The sequence below is a fragment of the Apteryx mantelli genome, chromosome 23 (genome assembly GCF_036417845.1).
Source record: "Apteryx mantelli isolate bAptMan1 chromosome 23, bAptMan1.hap1, whole genome shotgun sequence".
NCBI lineage: Eukaryota > Metazoa > Chordata > Aves > Apterygiformes > Apterygidae > Apteryx > Apteryx mantelli.
Window position 1 is genome coordinate 3,205,360 of NC_090000.1, and position 24,579 is coordinate 3,229,938.

General features: G+C 71.3%; 3 protein-coding genes across 5 annotated transcripts; all 3 read right to left on the minus strand.

Moving 5' to 3' along the window:
- Nucleotides 1-2,130: 2,130 nt before the first annotated feature.
- Nucleotides 2,131-5,556, minus strand: C1QTNF5 (C1q and TNF related 5). 2 transcript variants are annotated; one of them, XM_067310140.1, is made up of 4 exons: nucleotides 5,509-5,556; nucleotides 5,210-5,389; nucleotides 3,878-4,110; nucleotides 2,131-3,205 (listed from the first exon to the last, which is right to left on the minus strand). In XM_067310140.1, exons 3-4 carry the CDS (start codon nucleotides 4,101-4,103, stop codon nucleotides 2,688-2,690), a joined length of 744 nt encoding a protein of 247 aa, XP_067166241.1. In that variant the 5' UTR covers nucleotides 4,104-4,110; nucleotides 5,210-5,389; nucleotides 5,509-5,556; the 3' UTR covers nucleotides 2,131-2,687. The 2 variants fall into 2 exon arrangements, with proteins under 2 accessions (XP_067166241.1, XP_067166240.1); XM_067310139.1 differs by having other exon boundaries at nucleotides 5,210-5,530.
- Nucleotides 5,557-7,024: 1,468 nt separating this feature from the next.
- On the minus strand, nucleotides 7,025-11,799 carry MFRP (membrane frizzled-related protein). Its single transcript, XM_067310015.1, has 13 exons — nucleotides 11,746-11,799; nucleotides 11,536-11,659; nucleotides 11,198-11,326; nucleotides 10,708-10,834; nucleotides 10,373-10,666; nucleotides 10,161-10,291; nucleotides 9,951-10,076; nucleotides 9,517-9,593; nucleotides 9,203-9,351; nucleotides 8,945-9,075; nucleotides 8,466-8,600; nucleotides 8,019-8,146; nucleotides 7,025-7,946 (listed from the first exon to the last, which is right to left on the minus strand). The coding sequence occupies exons 1-13, from the start codon at nucleotides 11,797-11,799 to the stop codon at nucleotides 7,722-7,724; spliced, it is 1,830 nt and encodes a 609-aa protein (XP_067166116.1). The 3' UTR covers nucleotides 7,025-7,721.
- A 1,044-nt stretch (nucleotides 11,800-12,843) lies between these two features.
- USP2 (ubiquitin specific peptidase 2) lies at nucleotides 12,844-24,579 on the minus strand. Of its 2 annotated transcripts, none has more exons than XM_067310124.1 (12): nucleotides 23,842-24,579; nucleotides 16,736-16,786; nucleotides 16,290-16,413; nucleotides 16,015-16,126; nucleotides 15,815-15,925; nucleotides 15,631-15,695; nucleotides 15,412-15,515; nucleotides 15,252-15,332; nucleotides 15,020-15,098; nucleotides 14,796-14,903; nucleotides 14,417-14,537; nucleotides 12,844-14,264 (listed from the first exon to the last, which is right to left on the minus strand). In XM_067310124.1, the coding sequence occupies exons 1-12, from the start codon at nucleotides 24,577-24,579 to the stop codon at nucleotides 14,177-14,179; spliced, it is 1,782 nt and encodes a 593-aa protein (XP_067166225.1). In that variant the 3' UTR covers nucleotides 12,844-14,176. The 2 variants fall into 2 exon arrangements, with proteins under 2 accessions (XP_067166225.1, XP_067166227.1); XM_067310126.1 differs by lacking the exon at nucleotides 23,842-24,579 and adding an exon at nucleotides 19,302-19,442.

The window sequence follows — 24,579 nt, forward strand, 5'->3', positions numbered from 1 at the left end:
GCCCTTCTCTCCCCGCAGCAGGTACCGACCTTGCTCTCCTGCCCCCGGGGCGCTCAAGCCCCTCCGCAGAGCTGGGGCACCTGGGCCGGCCGGGAGAGGCTGCCGAGCTGCCCCGGGGCAGGAGGGACCGGCCCTGGCAGGCAGCGTCTGCTGGGGAAACGCTGCCTGCAGGGGCAGGGCGCTCCCATCCTGCCACCCCAGCAGGGGACCGGAGGGTGCTCAGCCCAGGGCGTAAGATGGAGAGGGGCCGGGGGCTACTGCCCCTCTCCAGAGCTTGCTTGGGAACCTCACACGTGAGCCGAGCGGGCTGGTCTCAGCCTAGCACGAGCTGAGACTCTTCCCCTGCTGGAGTCCTTCCGCAAGGAGGGAGGAGCGTGACACTGCTGCCTTGCTCCGTTTCGGGAGCACCGGGATGGATGGCGGTGGCTGATGGCCTGCTGAAACTGGAGCCCCCAGGCGCTGGGAAGCAGCCCAGGATGCCTTCGCGAGCACGGCTGCGACACCCCGGCGGCGATGAGCTGCCAGCGCGGGGACAATGGCCATCATCTGTCTGGCAGCAGGGAGCCGGCGGGACAGACGGACGCTGCAGACGCGCGGCAGGCTGCGGCTGGGCCCAGCAGGGCGGGCGGCTAATGACACACCGGGGCGAGGAGCGGGGGAGCCGCGGGGGCCTTTGGGCTGCTCCCGGGCACCAGCTTTGCTCCCTCATTAGCGGCTCGGCTCCCCGAGCACGGCGATCCCAGCACCTGGGGGCCGCAGCGCCCGCACGCTGCCTGCAGCACGCCGCGCCGGGGGCCGGGGGTGCGCCCAGCCCCCCCCGCACAGCTCGCTGGCCTCCGCTCCCGAAAAGCCATTTTCCTCCTCGCAGGATAAACAGCGCCTGCCGCCCATCTGCGCTGCGGCGGCGTTCACCCCTGGGCGGCTCTGCTTACAGAAAAGGCCAGTTCCAACCCAAACAGACGCTTCCGCTGCAACCTAATCCTGCCGCCGCCGCCGTGGCCGGGAAGGGCCGGCTGCAGCGCTGCTAGCCGGCACCCCTGGGAGCCAGCCTGCGCCCCGGCCCCGGGTGGGTGGGGGGCCCGCCGTCCCCCCCCAGCCAGGCACCCATTCGGGGTGGTGCTGGCCCCAGGGAGGGGTGCACGGCGCACGGCTGCTGCCCGGGGCGGATGGGCAGGGCCGGGGGTGCTCGTTTACCTTGGAGGAGCGCGGCCAAGGTCCCGCGGCCGCCTGCGCGGCTGGGCAGGGCGCCGGGGGGAGGCCGCGGGGCGGGAAGGGGACTCAGGCCCGGAGGAGGGGTGCAGCCGGACCTGGACGGTCGGTGCACGGAAGCGGGGGGTGCCGGGCTCGCAGGGCAGCCCAGCCCAGCTGCCACCCCCCGGCCGGGCAGAGCAGTCGTCCCCAGCCCGCTGCAGCCGCAGCGCTGCGCCTCAGCCAAAAGCCCCCTCCCTGGCTTATCTCCACGGGGACCTATTTTGGGCAGGAATGAGGAAGCTCTCCATTCCCTTGCTAAAAATAGGGACCTTTCTCCGAGCGGGGTCACTGCATTCACACTGGCGAGCGGGGCTGGGAAGGAAGAGGGGGGGCGGCAGGAAGCTGGGGCCCCGCGAGCCCCCGTCCCGCAGCACGGGGCGGCCGCTTCCCCGGCCCGGGGGCCTTCGCCGCGGGGACCCCTCGCACGGCGGGTCCCGCCGCGGTGGCCCCTCGCGGGAACGTGCCCCCGGCCCCCCCCCCCCCCCGGGGTGCTGGGGCAGGGCCAGGCCTTGCCCCGGCGGAGCAGGGGGGCCGGGACGCCTGGGTGCCTCCCCACCGCGGCATCTCCCCACCCGCGGCCTTGCCCCGCGTCCTCCGGGACGGGGCGGCGGGGAAGGCGCCCGCGGGGGGATCCTGGCGCCGGCGTGTGGCCTCGCAAAGGGGCTCCAACACCTCCATCTAGCGGCTTCTCGCCGGCTCTGCTGCCTGGCGGCAGTGGCCCAGGACACCGTGTCCCCTCGCGTGTCCCCTGCCCCGGGGCCCTCGCTGCAGCCTGGCGCCGGCTCGCACCCGGCCCCCAGCACCCAGGCGGGTGCAGCGACCCCGGGCAGCTCCCGGCACCCGTGGGCAGGGGAAGGGCGCAGGCAGCAAGCGCACGCGTGGTTGAGGACCCCTTTATTGAGGGCTGAAGGGGCAGGTGGGTGGAGGGCAGGCAGCCGGCCCCGGGCGAGCGGCGGCCCGTGGCCCCGGGTCAATGCGGGACGTGCCGGACCGTGGCAGCACGGGCCCCTCGCCGGCGGCACGGTGCCGGCAGCTCGCCCGGCGCGGAGGGCGTGCGGAGAAGCTGGCAGCGCGGGCCGGGGCGCCCTGCCGGCACCGCGGGGGGCTGCTGCAGGACGAGGCGGCTACGGTGAGTAATATAATGACAACCAGGTTATTGGGGCGCCCTAGCGTGGGCGTCTCGCCCCAGAGCCCGGTGCCCGGGATAATACTTCGCTCTTATACAGCGCTGCTGGAGGGATCGTCCCCCGCCGCCTCCGGGGCGGCAGAGGGTCCGTATTTCGGCCGTACGCTGGGCGGCCAAGCCGAGCCGGGGCAGGGACCCCGGGTGTCGTGGCTCCCGCTCCCCTGCTGTGGGACGGGCGAGGGCCGAGCCCCGGGTCGGGCGCCGCGGGCAGGGGAAGGGGCGCGCGCCCCGGCCGCAGCCGCGGACAGGCTCAGGCGAAGACGGCGGAGTTTTGCCAGTAGGAGTAGACGAGGAAGCCGGTGAAGGTGCTGTCCGTCTTGACACTGGCGTAGAAGCCGATGTAGTCCCCGACGCCCACCTGCACCCACACCTCGTCCTCGGGCTCCAGGCGGACCAGGGCCCCCCCCGAGAGCGAGGTGGGCTTGGGCCAGTTCCCGTAGTACTGGAAGAAGGAGGCCACGGAGTGGCCGTTCTTCATGATGTCGAACTGGAGGCTGGCGCGGTAGACGGTGGCGTGGACGGCGAAGTAGTAGAGGCCGGGCACCTGGCAGGTGAACTTGCCCGTGGCGGGGTCGTAGTGGCCCTGCTCGTTGATGAGCACCACGTCGAAGCGGATGGGCTGGTCGGCCAGCGGCGGGCTGCGCGACTCGGAGCGCTTGGCGCTGAAGGCCGAGCGGGGGGCCACCGCGCACTCGCCCTGCGCCCCCTTCTCGCCGTGCAGGCCGTCCACGCCGGGGCTGCCCACCTCCCCGCGGGGACCGGGGGGTCCTGGCGCGAGGAGGCGAGGGGAGAGCGTCACCGCCGAGCCGCCGCGGGCAGCACGGCCCCCGCCGACCGCGCTGCCCCAGCCCAGCCCCGATCTCGCCCGGGGGCACGGGAGCGTTTGGGGGAAGCCCTCTGAGCGCCAAGGCCATGCACCCCACAGCGTCTCTAGGGAGGGGGGTCACGAGCCTCCGGCGACACGCGGGTGGGGGATGCCCACCACAACCAGTGCTCTGGCTGGGAAAGGGGCAAAAGCAGAAGGGAGCCAGGGACACGCGCTGACCGGGGAAGATGGTGGGAACGGCAAGCGGGGGAGACCCCCCCGGAGGGTGCGAGAAACCCCAGAGAGAGGAGCAGGCGCAGCCGGATCTGGGGGAGAGCTCGGTGGGCCCTCAGCTGCCTCCTAAAGCAGGAGGTGGAAGAGCGGGACAGCAGACGGGGACGGGGAGAAATGCAGCTTTGCCAGCAGCAGGGAGCTGCCGCCTCTGGCAGGGTTCCTGCAGGCAGGACCGGAGGGAGGCAGTGGCGTGACAGGGGCACCTTTGTGGGAAGCAGGGTCCAAAAGCTTGGATTTGCTCCCAATTTGCCAATGTGGGATTGCACATGTCCAGCACGTGCCAGCACCCAGGCAGGGCAGAGCAGGTTCCCCCTCCCGAGCCCGGACGCCCCCTTCCTTACCGGGATGGCCCATCTCGCCCTTCTCCCCCGGCATCCCCATTGCCCCATCCCGGCCGTCTCGTCCGTCTCTGCCTGGCAGCCCTTGGCCCCCATGCAGGCCCGGGGTCCCCGGGATGCCCGGCTGCCCCGAGCACAGCCTGGGGATCTTGTTGTCTTCGATCTGGGAAGAGCTGGCGATGAGCCCGAGGAGGAAGAGGAGGAAGAGCTGCTTCATCTCGTCGGCCATGGAGGGGCTGGAAGGAGGGCAGAGAGGGGTAACGGCTCTGTGGACCTCTGTGAGGAGGGCTGGGAAAGGGGCTGGCGGTGCCTGGTGGAGTCTGGGTGCAGGGGACCGGCTACACCAGCATTCGGCTCCCTCCCTTGTTTTCCCCTCGCCTTTCAGCGTCTCCCCATGGCATGGCCTGCGTGCCACCGGCTGCACCCGCCACAGCATCCTTTGGGTCTGCCTGTGCCGTGACACTGTCCTGCGTCCCTCCAGGACATCCTACACCTTGCTGGGCTGTCCTGCACCCTGCCAGACCATCTTGCACCCTGCTGAGCCGTCCTGCACCCCGTGGGGCTGTCCTGCACCTTTCTGGGGCATCCTGCACCCCACTGGGACATCCTGCACCCCACCAGGCTGTTCTGCACCCCACCGGGCTGTCCTGCCGTGGGCTGGCCGTGGGCTGGCTCACAGGAGACGAGTGCAAGGCACACGAGGGTGCACGCTGGGGCATGTGAGGCCACTGAGCTGCGGAGGGCGGTTGTGGCATGCGTGGCAAGTTGTCAGGTCCGCATGCCTGCTTGCGGGGGCTGTTTGGGCTGCGGGCTGCCTGCGGGAGGGCTGCATGGGGTCTGGGCGTCAGTGCGCGTGGGGGTGCTCGCGGGAGGGCCGGATGCGCCGCCGGGTGGGCCGCGAGCTGCGCGAGGGGTGGGGTTGTTTGCCGCCGGGCTGCATCGCGGCCCTGCTCTTGGCAGCATCCCGGCTGCCGGCGCCTCTCCTCCGCTGTCTGCGGCTGGAGCATCCCCCGGCATGCCGTGCCGCGCCGTGCCGTGCCAGGGACCACCCCGGTGCCAGGACCACCCTGCTGCACAAGCGGCCCCCAGCCCCTGCGGCGCCGGCGCAGAGACACCGGAGCCCCAGGGCTGGCGCTGGCCCCCTCCCCAAGGCCTTGTCCCAGCAGAGCTGCTCTCTTCCCCCTCCTGGACGCGACGGCTCCAACAAAGAGGAAAAGGAGGAGAGAAGTGTCTCTCCTCCGCCCAGGCGCTGGAGCCAGGACCCCGGCTGCCCCCGGGCTGGGGCCGGCCCCGGGCCCCGGCGCGGAGCGCACGGAGCCGCTTTGCCCTACTCACTGCGCTCCCGGTTCCTCCTGCCCGGCGCCTCGCTCCTCTCCGGCTCGGAAGGGCTCGCGGCTCTTCCTGACCACTTCGCTCTGACGAAGGCCCGAGGAAAGGCAGCCTCTCCACCCCCCCTCCTCCTCATGTCTCTCCTCCCAAACTCCAAAGGAAATCAGGGGCCTTGGGAGCCAAAAGCTACAAGACAAGGGGAAAAAGAAAAATAATCCCGTGGTGTCAGAAGTGCTGTAACCAGGGGGAGGGAGAGCGAGACAAACAGCCCGGCGGAGGGAGGGAAGCCGTAGGATGAAAAACACCTCTGCTAAACACATCTGGGCACCCAGGCAGGAGGACGGAGGGAGGGGAAACAAGAAACAACAGACGCCACGGAGCGAAAGAGGGAGAAGAGGAAGCGAGAGGGAGGGAAACCCGGCAAGTGCGGACAACATCAAAGAGGGAGAGGTGCGTGCTGCTCTCCGCGCTGCCGACACCGCACGCGCCGCTGTCCCCCTGGCCGGGGGTCCGCACCTCACACGCGTGCACACACGATGCTGCACCCAGGCGCCAGTGGAGGACCCCCGCCAGCACCAATCCCCCCCACCATTTATACCCCCGGGCCCCGCAGGTGCATCCCTGCCCCGTGCCCGCTGCCCGGGCAGCACCTTGGCCGTGGCCGGGGCAGTTTGGGCATCACCAGCCCTGCGAGTGCCTGATTGAGAGCTGCAAGAGGGGGGTCTGGGACCGGGGGGTCCAGGACCGGGGGGCCTGGAGAAGGGCGCAGGGGGCTGAGCTGGCAGCGAGGTGCCAGGCAGCAGCAGGCGGACACAGGCTTAGGCAGAGCAGCACCGTGGCCGTGCCAGGAGGCAGGGCTGGTCCCAGAGGGGCCGCGGGGCACGTGGCAGGGCTGGGACCGTGCCGGGCTTTTGCAGGCGCTCCCAGCTCGCCTTTAACTCGTTCCAACACCAAGTGCATCCAAGGGACAATGTCAGGCGCCGAGCAGTGGGGGGTTTCCTGCGGCCATGGGGAGTCCCCCTTTCCTGCAGCCGGCTCTGGAAGCAGCTGGGACATGCAGGGAGCAAAGGAGCAGGATGGGCTCAAGTCCATGCCTGACTCGAGCAAGGCTGCGCCGTGCTGGCTGCCAGGGCAGAGCAGTGGCGACCCGCACGGGTGCCTTTTCCTGTTAAGCTCAGCTGTGTGCAGCCAGGCAGGAGCATTTCCCACGTGTCCGGGGCCGGGAGCAGGCAGAGGGCAGCGGGAACCGTGCCCGCATCGCTGGCCTTCTCCCTGCACAGGATGTGTGCAGCGCTGCGGGTGACGTTGCCCGCTGCCCCGGCTGCCCCGGATGCCCGGGGCCGCGCTGGGCGCTGCCAGAGAGCTGCCCGGCTCCTCTCTCCCGAGGTGTGAAGGGGCTGTTGTTTTTGGCCGGCTGGGTGCTGGTTTGTGGCCGCGGGGCGTTGCCGGGCCTGTGGCCAGCAGGGCTGCCTGGTGCCAGCACGGCCAGCCCAGCCAGCAGCAGCGCCACGGCCGGTGCCCGGGCAGGACCCCCTCCCGGCACCGCTGGGCCACCACCCGGACCCGCTCCGAGCCCCACGCACCCCTCTGGGCTCTGCAAGCCCCCCCGGCCCATCTGTGGCACAGCCACCCCACAACCAGGGCCATCTCCCCGTGCCCCACTGCTGCTGCCCAGAGCCCCCCCGGCCCAGCCCCGGCCCTGGCTTCCCTGCCTTGGCCTGTGCCTCAGTTTCCCCACTTGGACACCGCCAGACCCCCCCACAGACCCTCCTCAAATGAGCTGCCGGACCCGTGGGGTTTGTCAGCTGCTCGTGCTGTTTATTCTGCTGGCTCCGGGGTCGGGGCACACGGGCAGCCCTGGCCCTTCCTCCTCCTGGAGCCTGGCTCACCCTGGGCCCAGCCTTGCTCCGGTTGGGGAAAGGTGGCATCTGCCAGGCTTTCCCTCCCTGCCTGAGGGCGGTGGGAAAGAAGCCAGGCAGAGCCTGGAGAGGCCGAGAGAAGGGAACAGGCTGGAAACCACACACAGCTCTTGCCAAGACATCCGGCTTGGCTGAGGCCGAGGAGGCAGCGCCCAGCCCTCCCACCACCATCCTGCCGTGGGCCGGGGGGCTCGTGCGTGGTGTCCACAGCGCAGCTCCCACCCATGGGCAGAGCCCCTCCAGCACAGGCCATCGCCCTCACCCATCCGCCCCCCCCCCGGAGCTGGGCAGTCTCCAGCTGACCACTGGGGAAACTGAGGCACGGCATCTCCAGCAGGGCTGGGAATGGCACCTGCTCTCGGGGGTCCCAGTCCTGCGGGTGAGCCCACAGCACCGAGCCCTGGGCCAAGCGCGGAGCAGGGCTGCTGCTCCCAGGGCCGCGCTGTGGGGCCGGAGAACGGGGCGCTGCTCCCAGGGCCGCGCTGGGGCCACCCCAGCAGCTGGCTGTCTGCAACGGGAGGAGGGTGGGAGGGTTTTGGGGGGGCAGGAGGCAGCTCCGGGCAGCCTGCTTCAGCCCCGGCTCCTCTTCGCTTGCCGCGTCAGGGCTGGAAGCACTCCACGGGGTCGCTGGAGTCGGGCAGGACGTTGCAGTTGATGGGCCAGAGGATGCCGAGGAGGCCGAGCGACTGCCGGCACCGCTGCTCGGCGGCCAGGCACACGGCGCGGCAGGGCTGCAGGACGCCGCCGTCCGGGCTGCACTTGGGCACGAAGAGGCTGCAGACGAGGGGCCGGAGGTGCTGGTAGCAGGCGAGCTCCGTGAGGGTCTGCGGCAGAGCGGCGGTGAGCGCGGCGGTGAGCGCGGCGGGGCCCCGCGCCCGGCCCCCGGCCCCCCTCACCTGGTAGTCCCGCAGCACGGCGGCGGCTCCCGCCTGGTCGGGGATGGCCAGCCAGATGTTGGGGAAGGAGGTGGTGTTGTAGCTCAGCCCCAGGCACATCTCCACCTCCAGGGGCTCGCAGACGGACCCTGCCGTGGCGAGAGGTGTTTCACTTCTCCTGCCCGCCAGATGTGCCGCTGGCAGATGTTGAGCGCAGGTGGGGTCGCTGGCGTGTCGCCAGGGCCAAGCGAGCGTAGAGGGAGCTGCAAGCCCTGGGCTTGGCCCGGCAAGGACCCAGCAGTGCCTCTGCACCCCCGCTGCCTGCCTCCCCCAGGAAGCAGCCCCAGCTTTGGTGCAAAATAGGCCGGGTGCAACGGGGGGGCTGCAGACGGGCACCCCCGGGGCCGCAGGGGCACCTGCCACCGTGCACCGGGGACCTGCCCGGCCGCCCCGGGGGCTGGCACTCACCGAAGGCCGGGTAGGACACGCCGGTGCAGTTCAGCTCATCGGTGCCGTCGGGGCAGTCGTGCCAGCCGTCACACACGGACTCCGGCGCCCGGCACTCGCCGTTTCTGCAGGAAAACTCTGCCGGGCTGCAGGTCTCTGCCAGGAGAGAGGGGCCAGTGCGGGCACGGCCGAGAGCAGAATTAGCCTGTTCCCCCACTAACCACCTGCAGGCCCAGCTTAGGAGATGCCAAATTCCCCAGGGGATGATAGCTCCTGTCTGTGCACGGATGTGCCGTGCCAGCCGTCATTCCCGTGGCCAGGATCAGGGTAATTTGGGTGGGAAGGGAGCTCTGAAGGTCTCTACCCCAACCTCCTGCTCAAAGCAGGGCCAGCTCTGGGCTCAGAGCAGGTTGCCCAGGGCTTCATCCATGCTGAAAACTTCCAAGGATGGAGACGGCCCAACCTCCCTGGGCCACCTGCGCCCCTGCTCGGCTACCTACTCTCCGTGGCGTTGCGGGCTTGGTAGGTGGCGAAGAACCCGTCATCCGCCACTCCCTCATCCGCCACGAAGAGGACGGTCATGACGTGGCGCGAGGAGGTCAGGGCGGGCGGCAGCTGGTGGCCGCAGAACCTGCAGGGGATGGGGAGCGAGGGAGGGCTCAGGGCGGCCAGCGGGGCCCCAAAACCGCCAGCCGCTCTCTGCCGGCCCGCCCCGTGCCTCAGTTTCCCCAGCTGCGCACCCGGCGCTGCACCCCTACCTGCCCATGAGGCTGGCGGCCCCCGTGCCCGCGCTGTCGTGCACCTCCACGAAGTCGAAGCTGCAGTCCTCGTGCGGCTCCAGGCTGAAGTTGTGGAAGCGCAGGTCGATGACGTGGCCCAGGGGCACCGAGATCTGCCAGAGACAGAGCTGCAGGGCAGGGGGCAGCCCGCGACACCCGTGAAGCCGGGCAGGGGCACCCCCGGCTCCCCCCACCGCTCGGCCCCCTCGGCGCAGCCGGTGGGAGGCTGCCTTCCTCCCATCCCTGCCTTCGCCCTCCTCCTCCTCAGCCCCCGCCGGCACCCCTGCTCTCACCTGCTGGTGCGGGTACGGCTGGGGATGGCTCGGGGTGGAGAAATGCCCCTCCAAGGCGGTCAGCGGCCCCCCGCACTCTGGAGGGGGGGGACACGCACGCAGGGTCACCCTCTGCCCCTGCACCCTTTCCCTTGGCCCCATCTGCCCCGCTACCCCATGCCGTGCCTTCGAGCTGGGCCGTGCTGCAGGGGGGGTGCAGGAGGCACGGGGTGCAAGGCATCGCAGGGTGCAGGGGGATGTTGGGTGCAACAGGACGCGGGGTGCAGGGGATGCAGGGTGCAGGGGACGTGGGGTGCAAGGGGTCGCAGGGTGCAGGGGGATGCGGGGTGCAGGGGACGTGGGGTGCAGGGGGACGCGGGGTGCAGGGGGATGTGGGGTGCAAGGGGACGCGGGGTGCAGGGGGACGCGGGGTGCAGGGGGACGCGGCAGCCCACCTTTGTGCTTCAGGCTGCAGTTGGCCTCGTCGCTCCTGTCGGCGCAGTCGTGGAAGCCGTCGCAGACGGAGCCCAGCCGGAGGCAGAGCCCCCGGTCGCAGAAGTGCTCGTCCCGGGCACAGCTCTCTGCGGGGCGCACGCGGACACGCTGGCAACGGCACCCCGGCCGTGAGAAGGGGCCCCCCCGCCGGCACCCACGGGGCTACTCACTCTCGCCAGGGGCCACGGCACGGTAGCGGGCACTGAAGCCCGGGGCGCCCACGCTGCCGTCGGAGACGAAGGTGACCCGCAGGCGGTTGGAGTCGGTGTTGAAGGTCGGGGGGGCCACGCTGCCGCAAAACCTGGGTGCATGGGCAGGGGTGATGCCCAGGCCCCCCAGGGGATGCCGCCCTGTCCCCTCCGCTCCTCCAGCCTCCCCCTACCTGGCCGGGCCGCCGCGGGCCGGGCCGGTGCCGCCGGCTGCGGCCGGCTCCTCGTCGAGCTCCAGGCGGTCGAAGAGGCAGCCGGCGGTGCCCTCCACGCTGAACGCCTCCACCCGCAGCCGGATGGCGAGGCCCCGGCGCACCTCGATGCGCCAGACGCAGAGGGCGTTGGGTGGGTAGGGGGCCGGGTAGTTGGGCGAGCTGAAGGTGCCCTCGGCGCCCTGCAACGTGCCGCCGCAGGCTGCGCGGGCGACACAGCCGGGGGTGAGGCGGCGCCCCGCGGGCCCCGTGCCACTGCTGCTGCCACCCGCACCGGTGACTTACCTGGCGTCGGCGTGCCGGCCGCGGGTGGCTGGGTCCGGGCCGGGGTGGCCGCAGTTTCGGGGGCCGCGGTGGCGTTGGTAGTGCCGCGGGTGGGCAGGGCTGCGGCCGGGGAGCCGGGCGGCTGCGGGGACTTCAGCTCTGCTCCTGGGGCAGAGCAGCGGACGGGGTTTAGAAACCCCGCCGGCCCCACCGCGTGCTCCCTCCTTGCCCCGCTGAGACCCACATGCGCACAGGTCCTCGGGGGTCCCACGCCACCACCCATCTCTTGGATCCCGGGGGATCCCACGTGGTCCCGTGACCTCGCCAGATCCCAGGGCGGCGTTGATCCCCCTCGGTCCTGCGCAGTCCCTCTCCCCACTGCAGGCAGATCCTGGGGGACCCTGCGTAGCCGTGCCCTCGCCGCCCCACATCCCTCCCCGTGTGCCCCGCTGCCCCTCGGAGCTGCCACCACGTCCCCTGTCCCCATCGCGGTGGCAAGGACCTCGCCGCCCGGGCACTCACGGTGGATGACGATGCCCAGCAGGAGGGCGATGAGGAAGAGGAGCAGGGCGCTCATCAGAGCCGCGCAGAGCCAGGTGAACCTGCAGTCGGCCCGGTACCGCCAGCCCGCCTGGCCCCAGAGCTGCCGGCCTGCAAGAGGGTGGGAAAGCGGGCCGAGACCGCGGCGCGGCTTAGCCGTGCCCCGGACCCGCCACCTCCCTGCGTGGCCGGCTGCGCCCAGGCTGGGCACGGCCCCGCCGCTTCTCCCCAGGGTGCTGCCGGGGCCCCTAAGCTGCCCCACACCCCGGCGGCGAGCTCTCCCCACTGCCAGCCCCGTGGACCTTGGCACGGATACAAACCCCCAGGCTGCCCCCGGGGCGATGCCGCTCCGGTCCCGTCCTCCTCCCCTCCGTGGGGCAGGCGCTCGGCGGGCGACGCTGCCGGGGTCTCCTCGCCCTCGAAGACGGGGTTGCAGAACTCGGTCTGCAAGAGAGCGACGGCGGGCGGCACCGCGGGTGCCTGGGGGGCGCCCGCTCCCCCGGGCCGTGCCAGGCCGCCCCCCGCCCTACCTCGCTGCAGTCCAGCGCCTCGGGGCGCAGCGTGATTTCGACGAAGTCTCTCATGGCAGCAGGCGAGTCCCGGCGCCGCCTGGTTAAAAGCCTTCCCGGTGCAACCCGCCCCCCAGCACGGCCGCCTGCCCCACCATCCCGTCCTCCCTGGCCGCCGCCGCCGCGGGTCCCCTCGCCATCGGCCCTGGGGGGACCTGCCGCGCACCGGCTGGGGCCCCCGCGCCAGGGGAGAGACGCAGGCGGCGCTGGCCGTGCCTACACGCCCGGATACCCCTGCCTGCGCGGGGACCCTGGGGCCATGTCCGCGGGCAGCGCCGCGCGCGGGGGCGGCCCTGGGGGAGGCAAGCGGCTCCCGTCCCCTCCGCCGGCCCCTTCCCACATCGCCCCGTTAATCCAACTCAGCTGAGGATGCCGAGGTCAGACCCTGGCACGGAGAGCCAGCGTCTTAAAGGGGAAGGCGTGCTCGCACCAGCAGCTCCGAGAGCCGCGTGGGGCGGCTGTGTGGGGCAGGGGGCCGGCGGGGGCACGGGGGGTGCAGAGGGCCAGTTCTCTCCTCGGCACGGCATTTCCAGGCAGTGCCTATGGAGGCAGGGACCCGGGCGCCGGGAAAGCGCTGGCCATGCTGGCGGGAGGATGGAGGGGCCACAGGTTTGCTTGGTGCCCCCGGCCTTCCCGCTGTTTTGGGGAGCCAGGGTGAGACTTGTCCCCGCTCCCCTTGCGTCTCCCAGCGCGGGACGCCCGTGCCCAGCTGCCTGCCTTCCTGCTGCCCCTTAATGCCTCGGCGCCCGGCCCTAAGCAGGGCAGAAAGGGGCCCTAGTTCAGGGGCTTTGGGGCAGCGCGCCAGCACGGGGCCCCTCCGGACAACCGGAGGCAGAGGGAAGGCTCCCGCAGCCCCATGGGCGGCCGGAGGAGAGGGACCTGCCGCCCCCAAGCCCCTTTCCCTCGTGCCGGACAAGCCCCGGGGCGCTGCTGCTCCTGTCCTTGCGCCTCGGTTTCCCCCCTGCCGCTGAAGCCGCAGGCCCTGCCCGCCCGGAGACAAGCGCACCCGCACCACGCTCTGTTCAAGCCAAAATTTATTCCTGCGCGAGTCTCCCTTGTTCGAGACACTTCCTGCCCATCTTGCTTACACAGTAAACAAGCCACCTGCCGAACAGCAACGCTGCCCCAGTCCGGCGCGGGTCGCGCGGTCGCCCCTCCGTCCTGCCCCGGTGCCAGCCCGGCCCGCGCCCCGCGGGGACGCCCGGCCCGGATGGGATGCCGGCAGCCGGCAGAGCTCCCGGGCGGCTCCCGCGGGGCTGCACGGGCGAAGCGGGACGGGTCGCTCGGTCGCACGTAGCTGCCTTTCGCAGGCTGGGTGTGGGGCTGTGCTGGGCCGGGCCCGTCTCCCCTCCCACTGCGCCTCGGCCAGGGCGGGATGGGGAGGAGAATAAATTAGAGAAAAGGCTAAAAAGGCCACTGGCGTTTGCTAGCTGGAGGACAGAGCGGTGGGGCTGGGGGGGACGGGCATCCCCGGGCATCCAGGGGGCTCATGACCGCAGGCAGGAGAAAGCGCCGGGGGCAGGCGGTCCCCGAAAGCCGCTGTCCCCCTCTCCCTCTCCTCCGCCAGGACGGACACCGCCGGGCAGCCCCGACGGCTTCCCGCTCCCCTAAATGGTTTAAGGCACCGTCGTATGAGGAGGCAGGTAAAACCTGCCCAAAGCACGCCCCGGCACGAGTCCCTGGAGAGCCGGCAAGCGGAGGGGCGCTCCGGGTTGAGAAAAGTCCGTTATAAACACAAAGAAACTCCACGAAACGTTTTCCCCCCGCTCCTCTCTGAGAGTCTGGGCCCGAATTCGGGCGGCTTCGAGGAGCGTGCACGGGGCGCAGGGAGGGCGGCCGGCGGGGCCGCGCTCCCCGCCGCCGACGGGACGGAGACGGCCGAAGGCTGGGGTCCTTTGCCGGGTGGTCCGGAGGCGCTGGGAGCAGCTCGCGATTCCTCCGGGACGGCCAAGCCGAAGGGGAGTGCCATGAGGCCGGGAGGGAGGAGGGAGGCGCTCCTGGGTCCGGGAGCTCCCGGCGGGGAGCGGCGGTCCTAGCCGAGTCAGTGGGGCGGGTGGCCCTGTGCCTGCCGAGTCCCCTGCTCAGTTATTTTTATTACACACGAGGAAAAAGAAAGGAGAAAAACCAACCCCAAAGTGAAAACCAAACGCCAGCGACCAGGAGGCGCCTGAGTTGCCTGGGCCCTGCCCTGCCACGGGCTGCTCTCCTCAGTTCAGTGTCGGTGTCCCCGTCCCCGGGGCTTCGCTCCCCGGCTGCCGCTGCGTCGGTCTCTCCCCTCTTCGCCTCCCGTTTCTGCCCGGAGGGTGACGGCGGAAACCCGCGGAGGCCGGGCTGCGAGGAGCCGCGGTGGTCGGCGTGGGGCGGCGCGGGGTCCCCGGGGGGGCCGGGCCGGCTACATGCGGGACGACGGGCTGGCGAGCTCGTAGAAGAGCAGGTAGGCATCGCTGCTGCGGACGTGGCTGGACGACATGGGGGTGACGCTGCGGAGAGGTGGGCAGCCGTGCCGTGAGCGACGGGGAGCCCCAGCGGGGTGCTGCCGGGCGGGGGGGGGGTTTCCCCTCTCCAGCCCCGCGGCATTGCTCCCGCGGCCCCCTGAGCCCCCCCACAGCCCTCGCCCCACACGTGGCCTCACCGGGAGTCGTTGAAGCTGTGCCACTCGCTGGAGACGGGGCTCTTGCAGTAGGCGGTGTAGTGTCCCCCCATGGTGGTGCCCGAGTGGTTGGAGACCGCGTAGAGGTTGTAAACAGCGTGGTCTGCAGGGTGCAAGGGCGGCACTCAGCGGTGCTGGGCGCTTCCCCCGTGTCCCCATCCGTGGGATGCAGGAGGGACCCCTGGCCACCCGCAGGTCTTGTCCCCTCCGTGCCCCATCTCCCCACCACGTGCTGGCTGGGAACCCCAGGGGACATTTCTGCTGAGGGATGTCCCCTCCCCTCCGCAGGGCCACAGGGGATCTGGTGGGCATGAGGGACCCCATCCCAGAGCCGGCTGCACCGCCCAGCCCCAGCACTCACTGCAGCTCTGCGAGGCAAACTCCCGGAGGTCCAGGTCCTTCAGCTGGAAGTTGACGAAGGTGGTGAGCTTGCTCGTCCGTATCCTGGCCTCCGAGAAGCGCTTCAGGTCTGCGGGGTGGGCGTCAAGGAGCCAGGGAGCAAAGGGGACCTGGATGCAACAGGACCCCCCACCCCCCTCACCAGCACCACCTGCCCCCAGCCCCGCGCCCCAGCCAGCAGGATACGAAGCACCAGGATCTTGGGGAACTTCTGGATGCTGAATTTCTTTGTGCACCTTGTCCTGGCTTTGCAGCGACAACACGTCTGAGGGAGATAAACCATGTCAGCAGAGGACCAGGGAACAAGCCAGCCACACAGGACACTGAACCCAGGAGTCCTGGGGATGTGGGAACCAAGGGGAATGGGCCCAGTCTGGCCAAGGCAGGCCCTCCCACCCCCGTGCCCCGTATCCCGTACCGGTTTCTCATCCCCGTCCAGCACGTCCTCTTTGGTGAAGAGTCGTAGGCAGTCCATGAGGGTCACCTCGCCGTAGCCCTTCTGCGGGAGCACAGAGCCGGGTGAGGGTGCATGGGGCACAAGGGTACAGCAGGGACGCAGGGAGATGGGGTTGTCCTACCTTGGGGATGGGCAGGGACAGGTCCCAGAAGGGGTCGAAGGCTGTGGAGCAGTAGCCGCATTCGCTGCAGGTCAGTGAACTCTTCAGCTGCCCAACGAAGAGGTCTAGGGGAGACAGGACAAGGAGGGGTGAGATACCCCTGGCTCCCACTGCGGTCCCCAGCCCACCCCTGCCCTCCTTCCCCATGGCTCCGCTTCCCTTCCCGGGCCCAGTGCTCACCCCCGATCCGGCTGTCCTCTCTCTCCTGGTACCTCCTCCACATCTGGCGGCTCTTCTCGTCGTCACTGCGGGAGATGAGGAGACAGAGGGGTGATGAGCACTGTCCCGGGAGCTGTCCCGGGGCCTGGCTCGCATGGGGACGGCCAGCACCTGCCTCCCACCCCGCTCCCAGCCCGCCGCTTACGGGAGATGGTCCAGGGTGTCCGTGCTGGCCCGCGGCCGCACCAGCACGCGGTTCACCTCGCTGTGCAGCCCGTCGAGGAGGAAGCGCAGGAACTCCTGGGCGTCCTGCTGGCTGGAGGAGACACGGGGCACGGCGGGTGAGCGGCTGCAGGCGGCTCAGCCCCTGCCCGGCCGCCCCCCCGGCCCCCGGAGGCCCCTTACTTGTAGCCGACGAAGCGGGGGGCGTATCTCTGGATCTGCGTCTTGAACTCGGAGGGGCTCACGCAGTCGTTGGGGGACGAGGTCCAGAGCAGCTGGATCAGCTTTGCAAACTCTGCCGGCAGAGGGGCCGCTCAGCGGCGCGGCCAGCTCCAGCCAGCCCTGCCGGGCGGCTCGGAGAGCCCAGCGCCCCGCGCCGCGGTACCGCGGCTGCCCCGGGGGAGCCCGGCGAGAGCGACCCGAATCCTCGCGCGCGCGGGCAGGCGGCCGGCGGTTACCTGACATGAGCGCGGTGCGCATGCGGCTGTTGTTGTTGAGGTCCCGCAGGTACTGGTTCTGCAGGCAGTAATCCCGCAGCTCCTTGGTGTTGCTCAGGCACTGCAGGATGGAGTTCATGAAGCACTGGGGGAGGCAGAAAGGAAAACCATGGCAACGGAGGCAGCCGGAGGCAGGCGGCGGCAGCGGGGGGGACGCCTGGGGAGGTGGCACCGGGGCGGGTGGGCAGACGGGGAGGACGCGGCGTGGGCACGGGCGCGGGGCTCCCTCCCTCCCTCTCCGTACGGAGCGGAGGTGCAGGGAGCCGGGGCAGTTTCCTGCCGGGGCGAGAGCGCGGGGCCAGGCCGGGATGCTGGCGGGGCGAGGGGCCGCGACGGGGGCTCCCGCCGCAGCGGGCACCTGCCCCACGGAGGAGCGGAGAGCGGCGGGAGCGGGGGCGAGCACTCACCGTGTTGCCGAGGTTGCGCAGGCCGGTGAGCCCCTGCACCGCCTTGGAGCTCTGCAGAGAGACGGAGCAGCGGGTGAGATGGGGTCCGGCGCGCCGGCACGGCTGCTCCCCCGGGGCCACGCTGCGGCACGGGGCGTCCGCAGCGCCAGCGCTCGCCACGCTGCCGGCTCCCGCTGGCCCGGTTGCGCCGCGGAGCCTGGCTGAGTGCCCAGCCGCGGGCAGCCGGACCCGTCCCACTGGCCGGTTCGGCGCCGCTCAGCTCCCCATCCCGGGACCGCGCGCGGGGCTCAAAGTCCTTCCCGCCCGGCTGCACTGCTGCCCCTTGCCCCATGCCGCGGCCGGGGCGGCCTCCCCCAGCGCCGGCCTTGTGCCCGGGACGCTGCGCGAAGGCAGCGCCCCTCGCCCGGGCCGCGGCAGCGGGATGCACGCGGTGCCCCGCTGCCGCCCTGGCTGAGCACGAATGCAGCCCGCGCTTCGGCATGGGCTTTCTTGCGGGGTAAAGTCCAGCCGGGAAAGCGCAAGCCGAGCCTCGTGGCAGCCGGCCGGCATCGGCACGCCGGGCCCCGGGCGCCAGGGCTCTGCTCCGCGCGGTGCCGCCTTGCTGGGCTGTGCACGTGTGCCGGAGGGGACCTCGGCGCCCCCGGGCTGCACCGCGAGCCGGGCAGGCTCGTGCCCAGCACGGAGACAGACGCGGGCAGCTGCGCGCGCTGGGCAGCATCGTCACTGTTTGCTGGAGAGAGCGAGAGCGCCGGGGGCGCTTTGCGGAGGCCGCGGCGTTGCTCACCCTCTCCCGGCGCGGGGGAACAGGTGCCGGCAGGAACCCGGGCGTCCGGCTCCCGAGCGAGCCCGGCAAGGAGGGGAGCAGCGGGACAAATTTCCCTACAGCCGTGCCAAAAAGCGGGATATTGGGGGACGATGTGGCTCGCGGGGTCAAAGCGGCGATCGTGCCCCCGAGCTCGACCAGGTTTTAATGATCCTCGGGCGAACGCCCTGGCTGCCAGCCCCAGGCATGAGGAGGAGGAGGAGAGGAGGGAAGGGGGCCCAGCAGCTCCGAAATAGCAGCAGCTGGTGTGTGTGTGGGAGGTGCTGAGCACCCAGCCCTGACAGCAGCCCAAAATAACCCAGATACAGTTACACGCGCTCCTTAGCGACGGCGCAGGCATCACCCACCAGCGGGGGGACCGGGATGCAGCGGGGACCCCCACCGCCCGGCCCGGGGGCACGCAGCTTTGCCGGGCAAACCAGGTATCCCGCGGTGGGAGCATGTTCCCATGACAGCACCCAGCACCACGGGCGCTCAGGATGCACTCGGGGCATCCCGAGGCCGCTGGGCCGAGCCGGAGCCGGCCACAGGCGCTCTGCACCGGAGGGCGGCCGTGCGAAAAGTGCCAAGCATCCCTGCCGCTTGCCCCCGGGCACGGGCAGAGCCGCGGGGCCGGGCAGCCCCAGCCACCCCAGCCGCGGTGCTGCTCCTCCGGTCGCCTCGGCTGGGCAGCGGGGAGCATCCTGCCGGCGCGGGTGCCGCACTGCCCACGCACCCGGCGCTGCCCCACTGCTGCCTTCCCGTGCCCCCCCCCAGCGCCGGCAGCAGCCCCAGGGCAGAGCCTGGGTCCGCAGGGGACCCAGGGCACCTCACCCCGCCGCACAGGCCTGTCTGCACCAAGGTCTGATTTTCCCCACGGTTTTCCCTCCCCTCGGTGACTCAACTCCAGCTAATCCCCCTCGCTCGTCCGGGGCTTTATCTAGGACACGGCGCTGCTCGGAGACAGCGGAGGAGAGCTGGCTCACGCGGAGGTGGCTGGGGAGTCCCTGAGGCTGCACTGCGGGAGGGGGACGGGGGACGGGGGACGTGAGTCAGACGGTCCTGCTGTTGGGGTCTGCACGCCAAGCTCCCATCCGTGCAGCGGGAGAGCCGGAGCTGCCAGGCTTACATAAGTGCTGGGATCCTCCTCTGCCTGCCCCCGGCCCTTCTCCCCGTCTCTGCGGGGGGAGACCTGCCGCGGGCACCGTGGCTCTGGGCTGCGCCGGACCCAGCCCGGGGGCACTGTGCGGAGGGGCTAGTTTGGCCCGTGAGTCTCCTCCTCGCAAAGGGCAGGACGCTGGAGCACAGGGATTTGGCCAAGGTCACTGCAGGGGCAGGGCTGGGACAGGGATCCCGGAGCCCCGACATCCCATTTCACCCGCTCTCTGCGCCCCCCGCTCCAGCCCTCGGCCGTGCCTGCCTCCCGGGGGGCTCCCAGACCCCCGGTGCTCCCAGTGCCCGGGGGAGGCACGGCAGGACCCTGGCCGGAGCGTGTCCCTGCTTCCCGGGGCGCACGCTCCCTTGCCCACCTCTCCTGTTGCTCTCCTGGGCATTGTACTGGGGTGCCCCTGCCCCACGGCAGGGGGGCGGGCACCCACCCCAGCACCCCCGTCCTGCAGCACGGGAGACCCCCGAGGAGGAGCTGGGGCCGTGGGGCGCCCCGTCCTGCCCGGCGTGGGCAGCGGCAGCCCCCTCCCCGAGCCCCCTGCCCTGCGCCCCAGCTGGGGCCGGGGGGGGCCCGGCGGGCGCGCGCGGGGCTCGTACCTTGGTCTTGTTGAGGACCAGCCCAACGAAGGTGGAGACCAGCAAGGAGCCCGGCATGGAGGCGCGGGGGCGCAGGTCCTTGTGAAGGTCGGGGAGCGCCGGGGGCTCCTCGGGCAGCGTCACCGTGTAGGAGTCCCTCATGGTGCCCCTGGCAGGTGCTCAGGCGAGAGGAGCCGGCGAGGGCCGCTGCAGCGGGGGGGGATGCCCGGGGGCCCCTCGCCTCGGCCGGGGGCAGCGGCTCGGGGGGCCTGGCCTTGCCGCTGCTGGCGGGCACCGCCGGCCGGCCGTGCCCGGGCGACGGCGATGCCGATGCCGGCTCTGGGGCTGACGGCACCTGAGCGGCTCTGACATCAAATGGGTGGAGAGGCGGCGAGCAGGGCTCCGTGACGGCCAGCCCCCGCCAGCACCGCGTGGTACAGGGAAGCCGGGAAGCCAGGGGGGCCCGCGAGGGGCGGCCGTGCCCGCGGCACCGGCTCCCGGGCTGCCGAGCGTGCGGCAGCGCCGGGGCCCGGGGGGCTACGCGGGGCCTCCGCCGCGTCCGGGGAAAGTGCGGGCAGCATCCCGGTGCGGCCCTCTCCCCCTCGCTGTCCTCCCTGCTGCCCCTCTGCAGCACTGCAAGGCAGGAGCCGCCGGGAGCGATGCTCCCTGTTCCCCCCACCCGGCCACCGGCACCAGGCCGACATCAGGGGGGGCAGGAGGGTTTTTACCCCAAGGGCCAAGGGGACGCAGCTGCCCCCCGCCTGCCGGGGCGCCCCCCGTGCCCAGCGCCGCTCCCACGGGTCCGGCACCGGGCAGGCTCTGCAGCCCCGCGGGACGCCAGCCCGAGCGCCGCGCAGACGCGTGGCTGAGCGCAGGTCTGCCCCGGCCGTGGGTTTCTTAGCCAAACTGGCTCAGAAGAGCCCCTGCGCGCAGACCCCGCTGCCCAGCACGTGGGGACGCAGGGGCGCCCGCACCCAGAGGTGCTGCTGGCTGCCCGGGGGGGATGTAGGGGCTCACGAGCACGCGATTCCCCTCGAGGGCCAGCCCCTCACTCCCTGGGTAGGGCCATTTTGGGGGAGCTGAGCACCAGCGGGCAGCGCACGGTCCTTTAGGAGATGCACCAGCACTGTGCTCAGAGAGCATTTCAGTGTCTTGTTTCGTTTGCTGGGGCAAAACTCCCCCAAAGCCCTACACGGGGCGAAGGGGCCCCTCCGGTCTCCCAGCAAGGAGCAGGGCACCAGCTCCCGCCTCCGCTCCGAGCACAGGGGAAACTGAGGCACGGAGCGGGCCAGGCTCAGGCTCTGCTCCTGCAGCAAGGGCAGACGCGGAGGCTGGCAGGGAGCCCGGGTGTCCTGCGTCCCAGCCCTGCGTCTCCCTCCGCGTCACCCCTCTGACCGCAGCAGGGCGAGCGACGACTGAGGCTTGCGGCTGCTTGCGCGTGCCCAGGTGTCTTCACCGCCCGCTCAGGGAAATTTCCACGGGCGGCTGAGGCAGGGAGCGCGGCCGGGCTGCTCGGAGGACAGCCGGAGCCACCCGCCCGAGCAGGGCTGAGGGGTGAAGCGGGACCCACGCGGAGGCTGCTTTGCTCCCGTGCCAGCCCCCATCACCCCCCCACCCCCCTGAGCCGGATTCGGTGGCTGTTTGAATCCTAATTGCTGCGGCTGCAGCCTCTCGTCCGCTGTGCGAGCTCCGGCACAGCCGGCGGAGGGGCTGACTACGGGGAGGGGAGGGGAGGGGAGGGAGACTATTTTTGGCACCAATAAAAATATCCGAGGAGGCATCTTGCAGCGTTATTCATCTGCAAGGCCGGGGCTTTTTGCATCACAACAGGACGGTTGTCGTAATCCCTGCTTGCGTGTGCGCGTGTGTGTATATATATATATACACACCCTGCGGTGTGTACACTGTACACACGCCAGGACACAGTGTGCACGCCGGGGGTTCACACCCTGCCGGCTGCATGGGTGCCCTGCAACACGGTCATGCGTGCACCCCCTGGGTGCCACAGCCGGGGGGGCCAAGGCAGAGCCCCCCGCTACGCGCCTGCCCACCGCAGGGCAAGCACGGGCCGCTCGCACAGCGCGCACCGCGCCGCACTCAGCACGCTGCACGCCCCGGGCCAGCGCTCTTGCCGCCCGGCCCTGCAGAGCGGCGGGTGGCCTCCGAGGCAGGATCTGCCCCAGGGTCTGGCCTGCCCTGTGCGGTGCACGGAGGGGCCGGAGCAACCTTCTCCCTGTGGGATGCGCTGTGCTGGCTTAGCCGGTTTCACAGCAAGAGGGGGGAATTAGGCAGCGCGGGATGCACAGCTTCCCGTGACGAACCTCCTGGCCTGGGGACATCAGGCACCAAGGACCAAATTTCCCTCCAGCCGGGGCAGCACATGGGCTCTCGGGGCAAGGCTGGAGCCGGAGAGCCAAGGGGAGCCACGGCTGGACAGCATCGCTCAGAGCCAGCCACCTGTCCTCAGGTGTCCCCTGCGCAGCGGTGACCTTCTGCCACGGCGAAAAGGTTGCCACGGGCCCGACGGGCACCGCAAAGGCGGGCAGGGCAGGGACTGGCTGCAGGCCAGAGCTGTCAGCTGCTCAGGATGGGATGGCAGGGAGCTGCCGGCGATCTTGCGGGTGCTCTGCCCTTCTGACCCTATGTTCACCCAGGGCGGTTAATGGGGCGGCACAGCTCCGGCTCTGCCCCCTCCCTGCCAGCCTGCCCTTCCTGGGAGCCCGCAGAGGCTCGGCAGGCACCGCCACTCGTGACAGCGACGCACGCCTCCTCGCACCCTGCGGGCCCGTAAACTGAGGCACGAAGCGACGGCGCAGGTAGGAGCAAACGCGGGCACCCTTGTCCCGGATACGAACTCCTCTGGCTTGGCCCACGTTGTGCCAAGGCAGGAGGCGGCAGGGGAGAAGGGAGCCAAGCCGGCTCCGGTGATGCCCCGGCTCCGACGGGAGCGGGTGCTGCTGGCCCTGTCCCAGCACCCGGGTAATGGGGCAGAACTGATGGCAGCGCCGGGGCCGTAACACACACCCCCCTCCCGCCCCCCGGCTTGTTTCCGGCACCTGGCACGACCGCAGGCGCCTGCAGTCTGTTTTACGATCGAGTGCGTTCGCTTCCCAGCTTGGAAAAGCCGGGGAGGGGGGGGAGGAAGAGCCCACGAGTGGAAAATAGCAGGTGAGCCCATTAAAAGCACCCAGGGAACCTAAGCCGGCGTCGCCGCTGCAGCCTCCCCGCCTGCCCGGCACCCTGTGCCAGCTGCCAGCAGCCGCCCGGCAGCCCCGGCTGGAAACCCCCAGGGTGCACTCACACCCCCCGGGCCGCGGTTTGGGGGCAGCGCAGCCCCCCGCCGCCCCGGGGGGTCCCAGCCGCGGCCGTCCCAGCTCACGCAGGCTCGCACCCGCACTGCCCCCAGGTGCAGGGCACGGAGGTGCTGCACCCCCCTGCGTTGCTTCCGCCTGTCCCCAGGGCCTGCACGACCCAGATCGGTGTCTAACACAGGCGGGGATGGGGAAGCGGGGAGCCGGCTCTGCCGGGAGTCAAACAGGCGGCTCCAGAGGGGCAGGTGGGAGCTCTTCCCCTGGGGATGAGGATGCCAGGGCAGAAGTCACATGGAGGGAGACAGGCAGCAGCCTGGAGGCTGCTTCCAGGGCCTTGTCCCCTTCCACAGCCTCTTCCCCCATCCCTTTGGCACGGGCAAGGATGTGGGGGCACTGGCTGAGCTTTCTCAGGGCCACTCTCCCTCCGGCATGGGAAGAGCCTCCTGTCCTGGCCATGGGGAAGAGAAACCCCCAGCTCTCATCTCCCCGCTCAGCGGGCGAAGGCGGGATGGAGCCGCAGGGCAGCAACGGGCAGGTCAGACCCTGCCCCGGGGGGGGACCAGCCCCTGCCGTGGGGTGAAGAAGGGTCGATTGGGAAGAGAGAGGGAGACGACGCAGGCAGGGCCTGACCGGATCTTGGAAGGAAACCTGAGTGGAAAATTACCAGCCTGCTCCCGTGCGCTCCCGAGATGGGCTGCGTGCGCGACACCAGCTCCCGGCCCGGGCTGGGGCTCTGGGGATGGCGCAGCGCTAATATATACCTGGGGCACTGAGCGCTCCGCCACCACCCGTGACGCTGCACGGAGCGTCACGGCCATGGAAAAACCGCTCCGTCCCCGGCACGTGGCCAGCACCGTGGCCGCAGACCTCGTGGCTGCTCCGGCCCTGGCTGCCTGCTCGGGGCTGGGGCTGGGCGCACTGAAACGGTGGGAGCAGACGGTATCTGGGATGGGGAGCCGGGTGAGGCGCGGGCAGCGAGCCGCACGGCTCCGCGCGGGATGCCCGCCCGTCCCCACGGCCCGGCTGCCTCAGCACCACGCCGCAGCTCTGGCCCAGGACCGCTGCGCAATCAAAGGCGGCGCGAAGGAAAGGTCGGTACCATCCCTGCGCGGCCCAGCTGGGGAAACTGAGGCACGGAGCCACACGGCGAGACCCCCACGAGGTCCCTCGGGTTTCAGCACAAGCCGACGCGGACTGCGCACCCCGAAACGTCCCGGCTTCGCCCCCTGCTCCCGACAGGCGCCACGTACCGGGGGGTCCCAGGCCGGCGCGCCGCAGCAGCCGTCGCTCCTCTCGCAGGGCTGGCCGGCGTAGCGGGCGGCCGAGGGGGGCAGCGCGGAGCTGGGGGCGCCCTGCGTGGGGTTGCAGGGCCCCGCGGGCAGCCCGCCGCGGCCGCTCTTCCTCCCGTAGGTCTCCAGGTAGTCGCGGACGTAGTCGGAGTGCACGGCCGCCTGGTAGAGGGTGCAGAGCTCCTGGCGGGCGCGGGCGGCCAGGGGGCCGGGGGCGGGCGCGTAGCCGCTGTCCGAAGCGTGCAGCCCCGAAAACTCCCGCGCCAGGTCCGAGTGGCTGCTGGATTTCCGGCGGCTGAGGGGGGCGGCGGCGGGCGCGTAGCCCGGGGGGCTGCCCGGCGGCCCCGCGAAGGCGTAGCACGCGCCCCCGCTCAGCCCCCCGCCGCCGAGCGGCCGGGGCTGGCTGCGGACGTACGTGGGGCTCAGGCGGGCGCCGGAGTCGGGGTACAGGGCGAGCCGGCCGGTGTCGTAGCCGCCGGTGGGGGACAGCCCCGCGTGGCGGTAGCGGGGGGAGGCCAGGTAGCTGCCGGCGGGGCCGGTTCTGAAGCCGATTTTGTCCCTGTCGGCGTAGGACGGGGCCAGAGCGGAGCCATAGGAGGAGGAGTAGGAGCCGTAGCCGGCGGGCACCTTGCTGTAGGCGGCGTCGGCATAGCGGGACGAGTCGACGTACCGCTTCAGGGTGGAGGAGAGCTGCGACAT